A 17,405-nucleotide genomic window follows, 5' to 3' on the forward strand; every position below is an offset into this window, starting at 1 on the left:
AGCTTCTCAGCTTCTCGAAAGCAGCTCATGAGCCCCATCCCACCCCATGCTGCTGTGAGTTCTTATGTACCTGTCCCGTCCTGTCCCATCCCGTCCTGTCTAGGTGACACTGTTTTGCTCAAGTTCTTCCTGACCTCTGACTCTTAGGAGTTTCTCTGTCCTTCTGTAAGAGTGGTGACATTTGGATAAAGGTTTGCATGAAGTGAGAGAAGTATGGCAGGACTCTTAAAGCCACTCTGGTTACCCAGCTCTTGTTTTGGCTTCTAACTTGGTGTAAAAGTGACAGAACTTAAGGAAAAGTTGAAAGGTTTTTTAATTGTTTTTATTTTATACCACCTGCTCCATTATGTAGATGGGAATAAAAATTTCTATGACTGGTTGTTTTTAGTCATTGTTTCTTTTTTAATTTATTTATTTATTCACTTTACATCCTGATCGCAGCCCACTTCCCAGTCCCACCACTCACCACAGCTCATCCCCCACTCCCCTCTGGGTGTCACCCCATCCTGGCACACCAAGTCACTGCATTGTTAAATGATGTTGCATCTAAAGCTGTAACCACTGGAACTCACTTTCTCCTTATAAGAATAAAAGGATCTCTGCTGTTTTGTTACAGAAATGAGAAGCTTTGTTCACCGAACAAATGCAGTCCTAGCAAATCTGTGACGCTAGTTCACGTGGTCTGTTGTAGAGTGTGCTGATACTAGGTTTGCTTAGGCATCTGGTGAGCTGGTTGTTTCTCCAATTTAACAATCCATATAAAAGAATATCCTCATGTGAGAAGTGGATTGGGAAGTCCTGTTTCAGAAACAGTACACTCTATATGATCCAAAGTTTTTCTTCTATATCCTCCCTGAATTAATTTTTCATTTAGCCTTGGCACTGTTGAATTGAGTGAACTTGGGGAAAGGACCTGGTGGCATGGAGGAAAGGAAAACTAAGAGGCAGGTTTAGTGTTGATGAGTACAAGTAGTCATTCAGTAACCAAGAATTTTCTGATTACTATGGCTTTGCCGTTGTGAAACTAACTAGTCAGAATTAACTATCCCACTTACAAAAACAGTAGGCATTTATTTAACTAACTAGTCATTTATTAACTAACTGGTCAGCATCGTTAACTATTGTTAACTAACCCACTTACAGAAACAGTAGGCATTTATTTAACTAACTAGTCATTTATTAACTAACTGGTCAGAATCATTAACTATTGTTAACTATCCACGTACAGAAACAGTAGGCATTTATTTAACTAACTAGTCATTTATTAACTAACTGGTCAGAATTGTTAACTATTGTTAACTATCCACTTACAGAAACAGTAGGCATTTATCTAACTAGTCATTTATTAACTAACTGGTCAGCATTGTTAACTATTGTTAACTACCCCACTTACAGAACAGTAGGCATTTACTTTTCAGTTTCAAGAATCTGGCTTTCTAAGTCAGTCGTGATCTCGGGGAAGCGAGTGAAGTTGTGAATTATGAAAGACAGTTGTGGTGGGTTGGAGAGTGTCCTTTGGGGTTTGTTTCATTTATAACGTTGCCTCAGGCCTTCCACTGCATCCTGTTGCAGTGACCTCCTCTTCAACCCTGGCCTGGCGGCTGTAGTACAGCTCTTCCCTGGGATCCTTCAGGATTGCCATGTGGCAGCCATGGACCGTAGCCCTTCGTTCTTTAGCCCAGATAAGTGGGTCTCTATTTTCTTAGCATTTAACCATCTTATCATCTTCTCTTCCCCCTTTTGCACTTTCCTTTTAATTTCCTACAGAGATGAGATGGGATTTTTGCTAGCAGTTTTTTTTTTTTTTTTTTTTTTATCAAAACACCACTTTGGTACAAAAGAAACAAAAGCAAAGCATAAGCTGACTGAGGTTTTAGGCAGGGACTGTTCCCCCTAGACAGTAGTCAGACTAAGAAGGAAGCATCATGGAGCCTGAGAAAATGACTGTGACCTCCCAGCTCCGTGGATCCCCAAGGAGAGTCATTGCCTGACCCCTGACCCCTGACCCCTGACCCCTGACTCCTGCAGGCTTGCCTGTCTGGAAACATGGCAAGAAGGTCACCATACAGTAGTTGTTTCTTTGTGTCCTGGCTCCTCTCAGTTGTTATAACTTACCCCACTTATAATAGCCACTGTGTTTCCAGTTAGGATTATTGCGAATACTAGTACAAAATATAAACGTGTGTGCCTTTTGGTAAAAATGACATTTCTAGGTATTTTCATAAAGACAACATTGCTGGGACATGCTCACTAGTCAGCTTTAAGACTTAGGTAAGATGTAAACGTGGTTCAGGCAGGGGTGTGAACACTGTAAACATATATGCATAAAGTTAGAATTAGCAATAATATATGATTTATGACTGAAAAAAATCCTTATTTGAGCTGGAAATGTAGCTACGTCAGTAAGTCTGGGGCAGCTTGCTGAAAGCCCTGTGTTTGATTCCCACCACCATGTAAACTCGGCATGGAGGCAGACAGCCAAGGTCCTAACGTTCGGGAAGTTGAGATAGGAGGGCCCAAATCAGAGTTTATCCGAGGCTTTGAGGTGATTTGAGCACCAACCTGAACTATACAAGACCATCTATTTATTCATCCATCTGTCCATCCATCCATCCATCCATCCATCTTCCCTTCCTCCTGCATCTCCTTCTTCTCCTCCTTCCTTCCCTCTGTCCTTCCTTCCTACCTCCTTCTCTCCTTCCTTCCCTCTGTCCTTCCTTCCTTCCTCCTTCTCTCCTTCCTTCCCTCTGTCCGTCCTTCCTTCCTCCTTCTCTCCTTCCTTCTTTACTTCCTTAGAATGCACTAAAGTTTTAAATGACTCTAACTCTTACAAGCAAGATTGCCTGCCACTGTCAAGAATGCATTTTACTGACTTGCTGTTGTGTGTATCTGGTGTTTCCAAAGCTGAGTTGTTGAGATCATCCTGCAGAAACCGTTCTTAGTGATAGTAATTGACAGCAGTAAAGTGTCGTCTCTCGGATGCCTGAGTGGCAAAGGTCACAGAAAGGAAGACACCAGGTCGCTGACTGGACTGCCATGCCTGCTCAGTCACAGCTCACCAATTGGACATGCACAGATCATACTCTGCCTCCTTCCTCCTCATGGGCTTCCCATAGGGTCCTGTGACCAAGTTTAACCTAGTGAAAGGACTGATGTGGTTAGGATGTTACAGCTCTCAAAAACTGAATGCTATAAGAAAATGTGTTTGACTAAAGTCATGATATGAATATCTTGAAATTAGGTTGACTGGTTTTGACCTTGATGTTTTATAGTCTGTATACACCATGCCCTGCCCTGTCGAAACAAACCAAAATTGTGAAGGGAATAATTAAAATTTAGTGTTATTAAAACAGAATGGGAAGATTTGATTCCCATGTTACCTAAGGACCTCTGTGTAAGTCTCCACAGGCTTGCTTCATCCTATCAAACTCACCAATCCTATCAAAATGGTTTTTTATACTTTAATTTTTACAAAATCAATTCTTTATTGCATCTATGTCCGTGATGCACGTGCATGGGTATGCATGGTCTGCTTTCACACGGGAGTCAGAAGACGACGTTGAAGAGTCAGTTCTTTCCTTTCACCTTTTCATGGGTTCCAGGGACCAAACACAAGGCTCAGGCTTGTACCAAATATGCCTCTATCCATTGAGCCATCCTGAAAATACATTTCACAACAAAATATAGTTTTAAAAAATGAAGTAAAGGGCAAAAAGGCGTATGTGCCCTGGAGAGTCTCCGTGATCACGCTGGCCTGCCTGTGGGTTATCTGTCTTCAGGATGTTACTGAAGATTAGAAGGCATGCTCAGTTTGGGTGACCCCTTTCTCTGAGAAAGGGGTCCTGCACTGGGCAAAAGTAATCAGTGCCAGCTGAATGAAATCACGTGCAGACCAGCGACTCTCTTCTTCTGTCTTTGATATAACACAGCTATTTCTCTATAAAGGCCCTGCTGCTATGATGTACCGGCTATGATAGTACACCCCATGCCCCCACACACAACATGAGGGTTTCCCTTTAAACAGTTATCATTCCAAGAAATTCTTCATTTGGGGCCGGCAAAATGATGCAGTGGGTGAATGTGCCTTGCTGTGCAAGTCCAGCAAACCTGGTTTGATCCCTGGAATCCATGGTAGAAGAGCGAGCCTACTCCTGACACCTGCACACCTGATGTGCTGTACGCCCCTCAGCGCTCATATATACCATGCACACACACGATAGCAATTTAAACGTCTTTGTAATCAGTTGATCTGTTAATTAATTGGTATTTTTTTAAGACAGGGTTTTTCTGTATAGTCCCGGCTGCCCTGGAACTCACTGTATAGACCAGGCTGGCCTCCAACTCAGAGATCACCTGCTTCTCCCCACTGAGTGCTGGGATTAAAGGAATACACCACTGTGCCTGGCTTTTATTTTTCATTTTTGAGATTATAATTGAATTATGTTTCTTCCTTCCAAATCCTTCCACATATTCTCCCCTGCTCTTTTTAAAATTAATGGCCTCTCTTTTTCAATAATTGTTTTGTGTGGTGTGTGTGTGTGTGTGTGTGTGTGTGTGTGTGTGTGTCTGTGTCTGTGTCTGTGTGTGTGTGTGTGTGTGTGTGTTTAGGAATCACTGTTTGGCACTGGACAGCCAATTGCTGTGCTCTTTTCTCAGTTATCCATAGTTCTTTGTGTTGGATTGAGGCCTTATAGGCTTTTCCCCATCTAGTTTGACCTGTTTATTGGTGTCATCATTGCTCACATTTGTAGATGTACCTGTTAGGACAGGACTCCACAACTGCATTTTTATTGGTTGTGGTTTTCTGGAGTGGTCCCTTACTGTTGCAGAGAGATTCCCTTGATGAGGGCTGAAGTCTACCCTTATCTGTTGGCATGAAAACACAATGTTTAGGGATTATTGTTAGGGATTTAGTAGTTTGTTTAGTTAGTTGTAGATTCTCTTTTAATAACTATAATTTCTCTAGTACTGAATAATTAGCTGTTTCTAGTACCAGACATGGTATCCATCTTGTTGAATGGGTCTAATCACAGAGCTGTTGGTTACTGCCAAAGTGTGTGTGCCACTACTGCACCTGCAGTTCTGCACCTGCAGTTCTGCACCTGTAGAGTGCTGGTTGCTGGCAAAACTCGGTAAGACTGTTGGTTGCCTTCTTTGTTGTTGTTGTTGCCCTTGTCATCTAAGTGGCATTAAGTACTTAATGTGGCTCTAAGACCCACATAAATATACAAAAGAGCCAATTCTACCGCTGTTCTCTGACCTCCACATACACACCATATCAGGCACGTGCTGTTCACTCAGTTCCACATCATGCAGCTAAAAATAATAACAATAATAATAATAATAAGTAAACTCTTAAAGAGAAAAATTTGACAAAATAATGCATAGATGTCAATGTTTAAGGAACTGTCTTGTTGCAGGAATACCGCCTTTCAGTTCATTCTTAGATGAATTTGAATCTCACATTGGCTGGTCTGTTTATAATTAGTAAACTCAGTTAAGAAATATTAGGCTGGTGTGGTAGTACATGCCTTTAAATGCCAGCACTTCAACACTTGGGAGGAAGAGGAAAATAAATCTTTTGAGTTTGAGGCTAGTCTGACCTACACAGTGAGTTCCAGGCCAACCAGAGCTAAATAGTGAGACTCTGTTTCAAAAACAAAATACTATGGATAGTCCATGCTGGTCTTCCAGAGGGGCCATAAATAATAATCATTTTCCTTAGAAAGTTTATGGTCTGGTGAGTTTGTGCTGGTAGAACCATCTATGAATCACTGTTGTACAGCATGATCTTCTTAATAAATCTCATTAGATGAACAGATTGCCCTTGAGTGGCCTTCTGGAGATCTCTGCCCTTTGCATGTAACTAAAGTCCATTGTAAAAGAGAACAGCAAGTGTGCGATTGGACGGAACCAGGATGGTGCTTACCTGGCACCATCAGTAATACCACATAGCACAGTGGCTAATGACACTGACTTCAGATCAAATTAAAAATGAAATCCTATTCCACCTTGCTGTGAGCTGTGAGGCTTATGACACATGACTTCCCGAGGCCAGGATCATTTTCCTATGTGGTCTAAGCACTGGGAGGCAGCCCTCACAGACCTGGTCGCAATGTTGTATGAAGGAAAGGAGACACATTTTCAAGTGGAGCTCTGGCCTCTGGGGAGCCATTAAAGATTTTTTGGCACTGTAACTTGATGAGATCTGAACCATAGTGGGCTTTTGTTATGTTTATTCTTACAATTGACGCACAAAAGACTGCTGTGTGGCAGTGGCCTTTTACGTGTATATAACCCTTCAGCACCGTGATCAGAATAATAAATTCACCCATGACTTTGAAGTTTTTTGTTAAGTCTTTTGAGTGGGAAGTCTGACCTGGAGGGGCAGGAGAAAGGAGAAAGGAGCACCTGAAGAGAAGAGAAGAGGGAGGTCTCTCTTCCAGGCTCTGCCGGGTCAGAAGAGGAGTGAGTGAGTGAGGCCGTGGCCTCAGTGGCTGTGCCTTCATAATGCTTTCTCAGGGACAGTGCCACATGTGCCACAGCAACAGGCTTTCTTTCCCTTTACGACAGTCCTTATTTTAAACACTTCTCCTTGTTATTTCCCTGTTTAGAGCTTCAAAGACAACCCTTCTGCTTCCGGGACTTGCAGCCTAACAGCCACCAGACCACTGCTTCGTCCAAGAATCACAAGAGTCAGCCTCAGGGACTTGATATTCTGTATGGAACAGGAAAGAGGGATGAAGTACTCTCGAGCCCTGTACCTTGCCCTTCTCAAGTGACCACTGCACCCAGCGCACACTGCCTGCTGCCAAAGAAGGCGTGGAGCGTGCTCGCTGTCGCCCTGCTCCGAACTCTGCTCTGCAAAGTAGTCACCAGTGTGCAGGACCGCTGTTTGCACTGTGTGCTCTGTGGACTCTAGCTGATGGGAATGCAGAAGTATCACTTACTGACCTGCATTTAGGGACTCCCTTCTACCTGCCTTCCTTTGTTGTTGTTGTTTCCACTTGGTAGCAATGAGGTGCCTTCCTCTGATGCAGGCTGCGTCTGCATGTACAGTAAAGGAGAGTCACAATGCATCCTGTACTGAACCTGTGTCCCAGCGTTACACTTCATGGTCTGCACTCAGAGCTCACTCAGCTAGTGCTGAAGTCACCGTCCATGGTTGAAGGGTGACAAGCTACACATAGAGGCAGAGCCCACTTGTTAGCTGAGCCACAATTGCACAGCCGTGGAGACCATTGGTGTCTGAGGTTGCTGAGTCCATGGCTTCCCACACTGCAGTATTTCCAATACCTAGTGAGGGCCGTCTTGTCAGCCAAGTTTTAAAACAAATACCTCACTGAAATGTGCAAAAGCTAGAACATACTGGAAAGAGTGAGGCCTTGCATTCAAACTGACAAGGGATGAAAATGGCATCTTGAAACTGATGTGTGTCATATTCCAAGGAGAGATGACTGCACCGGGAATTCCAAAGCTCATCCTTGTTTTAGTGATGGAAAAAAAAAAAATCATAGGTCAACCAAAGAGGAAAGCCTGGCAAATACTTAGTTACAATGTTTCAAAAGGATGATTTGTTTTTGTATTGTTTTAATTCCCAAGAAGGAATTCTTTGTTTCCCAGTTACCCTGTTTTAAGCATCCAGTACTTTTCAGATTTCTAACTGCTGGTCAGAGCATTTGACCAGTAGGAGACCCTTTGAATTGTGTACTTAAGAGGTGCTGTCAGCATCTTGCTCTTCTGGGGTGGGTGGCTCTAAATGCGAGCAGTGCATTATGTACCTCTGAGGAGGAACCTGGTATTCAAAGAACCTCCTCTCTCCGTTTTAAGTCTACGTGTGTATATTATAGCTGACAAAAATAATGGTGAAATTGAAATCACATACAAAAGAATGCCAAATTCTCCCGGGGAAACATTTCCAGTGTGTCACTCTCCGTTCTGTTCTTCCCACAGGGACTGTTACGGCCACATTCTATACTATTGTACGAGTTTAATTGGCCACAATTTTTGTTTTAGCAAGTTATGTGAAATGCCATAAATTATGTATATGCTTTAAAAAGAACTTTACCAAGAGATCTATACCCAAAGTTGTGTATTTAAATGCTTAGCTTTATTTTTTGTAAAGTTCAGCATATTCCCACATTTGTGTAATCTTATTGATCAGATGTTTAAAATTATTTCAAATACATCATTAAAATAATTATTTTATGATTAAAAACAAACAAAACTTTTCTCAATCCCTGACTTTGCATCAGCTTCTATTAGCAGCCCGTCCCTGGAGGACACAGATCTGCCTGGCAGTGAGAGTCTTATTTATTTGCATTTGGGTTCTGTGGACATTTGGGTTCTGGAATCGCACTTAGATCTAAGTTTCTATATCACTTCCTTTGAAATAGTTGTAATTTTGTCCACTATTTGAATCAAAAAGAAAGCTAAACATAGTTATTCTGAAAGCTTTTCTTGGTCCATTGAGTTTTTCTTACCAAGATACTCTTTTTCAAAATTTTTAATATAAAACCTTTTGTGATATACGTATGTGTGGTGCATATATATATATATAGGTGTCTTCCTCTCTTATCTCTCCATCTTATAATTGAAAACAAGGTACCAAGTCTAGACTGGCTGGCCAGCAACCCCTGTGGCTCTCTCCTTCCTCACCTCTGAGCTCTAGGATTCCAGGAGTATACCACCATGGCTAACATTTTACGGGGGTACTAGGGATCCAAACTTGGGTCCTTATGCTCATCGTAGCAGGCGCTTTACCCACTGAGCCAGTTCCCAAGTTCCTTAATGTGCATTTTGAAACTTGTACAGGTTTCAAGACCTGTCTTATACAGAGGAAGACAAATGTGTATACAAGATATACACAGTTGGCAAGATGGAGACCTCGGGTAGATTTGCTCTTCAGATGCATTGTCTAATACACAACATTAACAAGCCTTTTGGTTGTTGGTGGTGGAGTTTTGTTTTGTTACGTGAGTGTTATGGATCCAGCCCAGACACTCCTACTCAGGGTCATCTCCCTACCTCCAGTCATCGTTGTCTCCTCCTCCTTTTCCTCTTCTTCTTCCTCCTTCCCTCCTCCTCTTCTTCCTCCCCCTCCTCTTCCTCCCCCTCCTCCTCTACTTTAATGAAGCATTGGGAAGATTTTTTTGTATTTATTGTATGTGCGAATGATTTATAGGCATGTACATGTAGAGGTCGGGACAGTTTCAAGGACTTGGCTCTGTTATGTGGGGCTGGAGAGCAGATCATCAGCTTGGCAGCAAGTGTCCTTAACCTGCTGCGCCATTTCACTGACCCAACAAACATTTTTAAAACCTATAAAATTCTTCAAAATTCTACGTGGCGTAAGTTTTGTTTCATTAGAATTTTGTCAAGAGCAGTGTACTTACGGCTTCATACTAGTGATGTCATGGTTCCAGCAGAAAACACAGCAATGTCACTGTATAATTTTTAGGAAAACAACAGGGCCAAGGTACATGCCGACTTGAACTTTTCACTTTGTATGTTGTAGAATGAATCCGTTAAGTGTGTGTACATACTTGTCCTCAAAAGTTCCATTTACATTCTGCAGGGGATGAGCATGTTGTGTCACGTGTCTAAATATAACCCAGTAGACAGTTTTTACTTTGTACCATTCTTCTTGTAATACTCTCTCTTGGTTGTCCACTTGGTGAGCTCAGGAATCACATCAGAGACAGGTTTCTGGGAGTGCCTCTGATGGATTAGCTTCCTGGGCTTTATTGCCTAGTCTGCAGCATACACAATATCTCTTAATTATTTCAGGCTGGTTCCACTCTACAGCACGCCCTTGGTGTTCATGTAGTGGTACTAGCATCTGCAGAATGGTGGAGTCTTTGCCACTGGCCTCTACTGGGCTCTCTTCAAGGACTAGGACCCCGTCACATGGTGCCAAGCCTCAACATCTCTCCACGAGCTCTTCTATCCTGGATCTTCTACTGTAACTAAATCTGTACCTTCACCAATGGCCTCTCCTCAGGGACTGCAGCACTACCACCCAGTAGAAAGACTCAGCTGCTGTCTGTGAACCCTGCACACCTTCAAAACAGTACTACCTGGGTAACTCTCACACTGACAATTTCAGTTATCAGCACATGATACAGCCCTGGATGCCTCAAGAATACAGGTTCTGTGTGATGACCCTGAGGAAACACTTTCCAGAAGATCTCACCTCAGTGATGCCAGTCTCTTCTTAATCACCACTAATTTCTCAGCTGCAGTTGACCATTATTAATTGTCACCACAAAACAAAGGTTTTACTTTAGCTGCTCTGGTCTCTTGTTAATCACAGCCAATTCCGCTGACTAGTTCTATGTCAACTTGACAGAAGCTAGGGTCCTTTTAAAAGAGAGAAGCCCAGTTCAGAAAATGCCCCTACCAGATTCACCTGTGGGTAAGCCTGTGGTTCACTTTACTCGTTGATGGTTGATGTGGAACAGTTTGGCTCTCTGGGGGTGGTGCCACCACTGGGCTGATAGCCCTGAGTACTATAAGAAAGCATGCTGAGTGAGTCAGTGACCGGCACTCCTCCATCATGGCCTCTGTTTCAGCCCCTGCTTCTAGGTTCCTGTCCTGTTCCTGCCTTTATTTTCCTCAGTGATGGACTGTAATGTGGAACTGTAACCCTTTCCTCCTCAAGTTGCTTTTGCTCATGGTGTTTTATCACAGCAATAAAAAGCCTGTGCCACTTACCTTGGGCAAAATATTTTACTTTTGTTTCCTCATCTTAAAAAAAAAAAAAAAAAAGGTACCTGGCCTATAGGGTAGCTGTGAGAATTTAGTAAAGACTATGTGACTGTGTAAGTCGTTCAGATCAGCCTATCAATAAAACGGACGTAATACAGGAGTAATGCTTATTGTTATTTGGAGATTTTAAGTGACACAGCTTTGTCCTACCCAACTATGTACTTGGCTAAATTCCTTGGCATTGGAGACTGGTGCAGGAAGTCAGGAAGCCACAAGAAGGTCTAATAGAGCTCTCTCTCTCTCTCTCTCTCTCTCTCTCTCTCTCTCTCTCTCTCTGTGTGTGTGTGTGTGTGTGTGTGTGTGTGTGTGTGTGTAGAGGATGGGTGCTGATGATTGAACTCAGTCTTGCCACAGCTCCAACCCTGTAGGAGCTACTTGTCACTGTGTCAAAATACCCACCAAGAAGTCACTTTGGGAGCAATGTTTATTCTGGCCCATGGTGTAAGAGATCTGGCAATTCATCAAGGTTGGCAAGGAGGCATGGCAGCAGGAAGGTGAGATAGATGGTCACATGATGTCTGTTTTCAGTCAAAGCAGACATGAATGCTGGTTGGTGTTCAACCCCCTCTTTATTTAGTCTAGGAACCCCCCCCCCCCAGCAGGTGTGATGACGCAGCCCACATCAAGGATGGATCTTCCCTTCTCTGAAAAATGTTCTGAGAACATTTTTATGAACATATCCGTTCTGTTTCTGTAGGGAGTATAAATCCAGCCAGGTTAACAACTCAGATCAACTATCACAATCCTTACCTGGATCGTTTTATGTCAGCTCGGCACGAGCTAGAGTCATCTGAGAGGAGGGAACTTCAGTTTAAAACAATGCATCCATAAGATCAGGCTATAAGCAAACTTGTTAGAGCAGTTTCTTAGTGATTGATGTGCATGTAGGAGGGCCTAGCCCATTGTGGGTGGTGCCATCCCTGGACTGGTAGTCATGAGTCCTATAAGAATGCAAGCTTAACAAGCCTATAAGTATGGCCTCTGCATTAGCTCCTGCCTCCAAGATCCTGACCTTTGTGAGTCCCCGTCCTGACTTCCTCCAACGATGAACTACAATGTGAAAGTGTAAGCCAGTGAACCTTTCCTCCCCAACTTGTTTTTGTGGTGTTTCATTACAGTAATAGAAATCCTAAGATATCTCCATTCAATTCAAGTCTTTGTCTACTGTTCCCTGTACCGTTGGGAACCGCTATTGCCATTCCTTCCAAGTGTTTAATTGAAAACATTATAGTAACATATAGGACACATTAAAACTGTAAAGAAGGACACACCAAAATGCTTTTCTTACAGGTTCCCCAGGACCTCCATCCCTTCTCAAGAGCCATCCATGTTTATTAGTTTCAGACATACCACTCTGTGCAGTCCTTATGTTCTTACCCTCTTACTTGCACATGACTGCATACTGACTTAACCTGTGTTCACAATTCCATTATTCTAAATTCCACCTATCTACTTTTCCAGTTCAGGTCTGCTAGTAGAATCTTGTTATAGTCTTCATGGGAAAACAATTTTTACTTGAAATTTACTATTTTGTAAATTTCATGAATTTGCCATTTTATAAATTACACTGTTTCACTAGAATCTACCAAAATCTGTCTGTAGGTTCCACTATTCCTCCACCAATAAGCACCGTAAGGACAACAGAAGAGGGGTATCTTACGCCTATTACTGGTGGAGGAGGGTGGCAGTGAGACGGAAGAAAGGTCAGTCACTGGATGGACCCACTATGTTGTCTGTGACTCTGAAGCATCACTAGTATCCTCCCCCCACTGTGAGCCAACCTGGATTCAAGATCACTCCAACCTCTTCTCTGAGATTTATATTCTTAAAAAAAAAAAAAAAACAAAACCAACAACAACAACAACAACAGTAAGTGGGTCAGATCAGGGATGATACAGATTTAACATTCCTAGGTGTGATCATGGGTGGGATGGCCTGCATACCCAACTACTCACTTATCAAGCCTCTAATAATCTGTTGGTGAGGTACCATGCAGGACAAAGAAGCAGGATGCAGTATGTGTCTGGAAGGGTGCTCTCTTCAGAAATATGGAATGCCTGCATAAATACTAGCATATGGCCAGGTATACTCTTTCAAAAACACTCATGAGACTGGGTTTTCAGAGACTCCTTAGAGGAAAAGTATGTTACTGAAGTGCAGCATTCATGTCCAGTGAGAAAATTAAAATTTGTCTCAGTTCTTTTAAATGTGTACCACAATAATCACGTGGAGGTCAGAGGACAACATTCTGGAGTGCATCCTTTCTGTCCATCTTTACGTGGGTTCAAAGCTTGCCAAAGTTTGCTTGGCTGAGCTATATCACTGACCCTCATGACAGTTTTAAGTTAAATATCCTACGATTTTAGGTAAAATAGAGTGTTCGGAAACATACTGCTTGATATTAATTATAAGGTAGAGCAAGCATTTACTTTGGCTGACTTTAAAATCATGGAGGGGAGATAACATTGGAAACAAGGAAGAGTTTAGTCATATATTCATAATGTCCAAGCTTCCAAAATTAAAAGAGAACCTTGGTCTACATAAATTCTTTACAATTTGTGATTCAAAGAAATTACAAAAAAAGGAACTGTAAACTTTTTAGCTCAAAGTTTTTTTTTCCTTGAACAATATAGTCTGACTGAGGAATTTGGCAAATAAAAACAAAAGAAACCTGAAAATACATGACTGTCAGTATTTGGGGTGCATTTCTCTCTGGTCAGTAGCATAGGCATTTTCAATTTATTAACACAGCACTCTGGCCTTTGTCCATACCACAGGAGACATCAGGGGGAGTGTGAAGAACAGCGCCCACTGGAGAGAGAGAAAGTCATGCGGTTCTATCACTCAATGTGTGTGGAGGCCATGTTTCTCATTCCCTCAAGTAGCTCACAGATCTGCCTACCTGAGGGACAAGATGGATATGCCCTTTCTGTCTCACTACTAACAGTAGTCCTTTACATGTTGAAGTAATGTTGGAGAAAAGTGATCACAATTCTATCTATACAAATTATTTAGCAAATCGAAAGCTTGTATAAAAATGTAAGCCTTGAGATTGGTGCCATGGGACTCAGAGCCCTTTCTGGTTGTGATATTAATGAAGGCTTTTCAAGGAAAGGGAAGGACTTGCTGGTTGGCTCTTTGAAGCTTTTTGTGTTGAGACTCCAGTCCTAAGGCCGAGCGGGTCTCCCTGTGGTGGTTTGAATGAAATTGGCATCCATAGACTGCTATGTTTGAATACTTGGTCCTCAGTTGGTAGGACTGTTTGGGAAGGATTGAGAGCTGTGGTTTTGTTGGAGGGAGGTATGTCACTGGGGGCTTTGAGGTTTCAATAGCTCAAGCCATGGAAAGTTCTCTTGCTCTCTCTTCCTTGTGCTTGCGGATCCAATGTAAGCTCTCACCTATTGCCCTAGCACCATGCCTGCACTCTCCAGAGAAATCTTCACTTTTAGTTAAAGTTTCACTTTAAGTGGAGAGAGCTGCCAAGCAATACACTTTACATCCATTACTCTCTGCTTCTGACTGTGGAAGGAATGTGACCAGCTGCTTCGAGCCACTGCCTTCTTGGCTTCAGTACTGTGATGGACGACTCCCTTGAACTATGGGCCATAATAAGCTCTTTCTCCCTTAAGTTGCTTTTGTCAGAGTATATAATCACAGCAGTAGGAAAAGAAGCCAAGTCAGAAAGGAAAAGACGCTTATTCTCTCACAGGTCTGGAAGTCAGAAGTCTAAATGCAAGGCTCCAGCCCAAGCAGGACCACACTCACTCCTCAGGTTCTAGAGGACTCCTTAATTGTCTCTTGTCTACTAGTAGGCCCTGGCTTGTGACAGAACTTTTCCTGTCCTGACGTGGATTCTCTGAGTCTTTATGTCTTCTCTTCCTGAAAGGACTTTAGATTCAAGGTTTGCTTCTTAGGAGATAACTCATATCTGGTACTGTATTCAGGCTATAGGCCTGTGCTTACTCTAAAATGGCCTCATCTTGACTCTTAGAAATAACATCTGCAAGTATTCTCTTTAGTCCAGCGATACATTCTGAGTTTCCAGCGGACATGAATTTTGGAAGGACACACTTCAGCCAACTATAGAAGTACACTATATATGATTTTATATCTTTAATAGGTTTTATACTCTCAATCTATGACTTCAGAAATAGTGAAAATCTAAAGTTTGTTAAGATATGACTGTGTTTTGTGTCCCCTTAGACTAGAAACTTAAAATGTTTTGATCTGCAAAGATACTGCCCATTTCTTGCTCTACCTTTCTGTTCCATTTAAAGTCAGACTCAAAATTCTCCATAAGTTGATCTTTTTTTGTGGTTAAAAAAGTAGTGTGTGTGTGTGTGTGTGTGTGTGTGTGTGTGTGTGTGTGTGTGTGTGTGTATCTTCAAGTGAACATCTTCAGAAAACTTTTTTATTTTGCATGGCCCTTCTAGTCTCAAGAAAGTTCTTCATCAGGTCCTTCGCATAATCTTAGTAAGGGGGTCTTGTGAATTTTATAAATTTCAGGAACTTCCTGAGACTTGTGCATTGTTCACTGGGATTTGTAAGCTTTATTTATTTCTTAAGTCTTAACAAGTGTCAATCTAGGATGAAATGTTTCAACGCAGAGGAAATTGCTGTATAACACTACCTCTTGTAGCTTTTTTTCTGCCCCATCTTCATAATGTTCCCTGAGTCTTTGAGAAGGTGATAAAAATGTCTGATTATTTTTCTCGGTCTCTGGCTGAGTACCAGACTAGGATGTCACTACACTGATCATTTCTTCTTAGGAGTTTGACTAAAAGATACTCCAACATACAATAAAGACACATGTTCCACTATGTTCATAGCAACCTTATTTATAGTAGCCAGATGCTGGAAAGAACCCAGATGCCCTTCAACAGAGGAATGGATTTAGAAAATGTGGTACATCTACACAATGGAATACTACTCAGCTATTAAAAACAATGACTTCATGAAATTCATAGGCAAATGGATTTAACTAGAAAATATCATCCTGAGTGTGGTAACCCAATCACAGAAAAACACACATGGTATGCACTCAGTGATAAGTGGATATTAGCCCAAAAGCTCAAATTACCCAAGATGCATTCCACAGACCACATGAAGCTCAAGAAGATGCATGACCAAAATGCAAATGCTTTGCTTCTTCTTAAAAGGGGGAACAAAAATATCCATAGGAGATATGGAGGCAAAGTTTAGAGCACAGACTGAAGGAACGGCCATTCAGAGCCTGCCCCACATGTGGCCCATATATATACAGCCACCAAAACTAGATAAGATTGATGAAGCTAAGAAGTGCACATTGACAGGAACTGGATATAGATCTTTCCTGAGGGATACAACCAGGGCATGTCAAATACAGAGGCGATTGCTAGCGGCAAACCACTGAACTGAAAACAGGACTCCCACTGGAGGAATTAGAGAAAGGACTGAAAGAGCTGAAGGGGTTTGCAACCCCATGAACAACAATGCCAACCAACCAGAGCTTCCAGGGACTAAACCACTACCTAAAGACTATAATACATGGACTGACCCTGGGCTCCAACTGCATATGTAGCAGAGGATGGACTTGTTGGGCACCAGTGGAAGGAGAAGCCCTTGGTCCTGCCAAGGTTGGACCCCCAGTGCAGGGGAATGTCGGGGGGGGGGCGGTAAAGGAAGGTGGATGGAGGGAGGGGATGGAGGGCTTATCGACAGGAAACTGGAAAAGGGAATAGCATTTGAAATGTAAATAAAGAAATATATCCGGGTTGGGGATTTAGCTCAGTTACCACTGAGTGCTTGCCTAGCAAGCGCAAGGCCCTGGGTTCGGTTCCCAGCTCCGAAAAAAAGAAAAGAAAAAAAAAAAAGAAATATATCCAATAAAAAAATAATTTAAGAAAAAGGAGTCCTCCTTATAATGTACCTTCCACTTCCATGTCCGATTAAAACTGACAAACACAGCTATGAGCATAAACGTGTGTATAGAAAACAGTTTGTCAGGCATAGCACATGCACTTTAAAAATATTATCACTGGCTCCCTTCTGGGGCCTATGACCCTCCCAGCCACAGGCTTATAGCCTGAATACACACTAGTAGATGTGAGTTTTCTCCTAGGAAGCAAACCTTGAGTCTAATATGAATTTTTGCCACCCAAAGCAGTTGTGCCACTATTTCACCAGTGGGTACATCCTGCCTCGCATGTTGCTACTACAGCCACGCAGGGCGCATAGCCAAGCAGAACTATTACTGAGTATTCTCCCTGAGCAACCTGCATGCTATCTTGCAGCACGATGGAAGCCGAGTAGGAAGGAAGCTTCTAGTTCAGTCTCAGGTTGATTTTTAAAATGTCCTGCAGCTAAAGCTGGAAATGCCTTTAGCAATAGGGGATGGCCATCTAGTTCCGGCATGAATCCAGTAGCAATATCAGTAGCTTTTATGATTTATAAATTTTCAGCAGGAGATAGCCCACCCCTGGTACTGGGGTTTCCACCCAACCTTTTCCTAGTCCTTGGAGTGCCTACATTTAAACTCTTTTAATGGCCACCCTTGTTGTTCTTGCATGCACTTTCCCAAGTGTATAAGACACAGAGACTTAGCAGAACCTTTAAGGTCTGGGTGGCCTCTCTGAATGCTAGCTGTCATCCATTCA

The 17,405-nt window shown here is 42.4% G+C and overlaps 1 protein-coding gene across 4 annotated transcripts in view; it reads left to right on the forward strand.

Annotated features, from left to right (window-relative positions):
* Taf4b (TATA-box binding protein associated factor 4b) overlaps nt 1–17,405 on the forward strand; it is a 133,672-nt gene that overhangs the window by 104,848 nt on the left and 11,419 nt on the right. Inside the window, exon 15 of one of the 4 annotated variants that reach the window (NM_001426974.1) lies at nt 6,615–8,237. The exons of 2 other annotated variants lie outside the window; for them this stretch is intronic. In NM_001426974.1, coding sequence (NP_001413903.1) covers nt 6,615–6,782 — 168 coding nt within the window. In that variant the 3' untranslated portion in view covers nt 6,783–8,237. Of the gene's footprint in view, nt 1–6,614; nt 8,238–17,405 lie in introns of those variants that run through there. One more of the 4 variants, XM_006254440.5, reaches the window with a different exon arrangement.

Source organism: Rattus norvegicus, chromosome 18, assembly GCF_036323735.1.
Source record: "Rattus norvegicus strain BN/NHsdMcwi chromosome 18, GRCr8, whole genome shotgun sequence".
Lineage (NCBI taxonomy): Eukaryota > Metazoa > Chordata > Mammalia > Rodentia > Muridae > Rattus > Rattus norvegicus.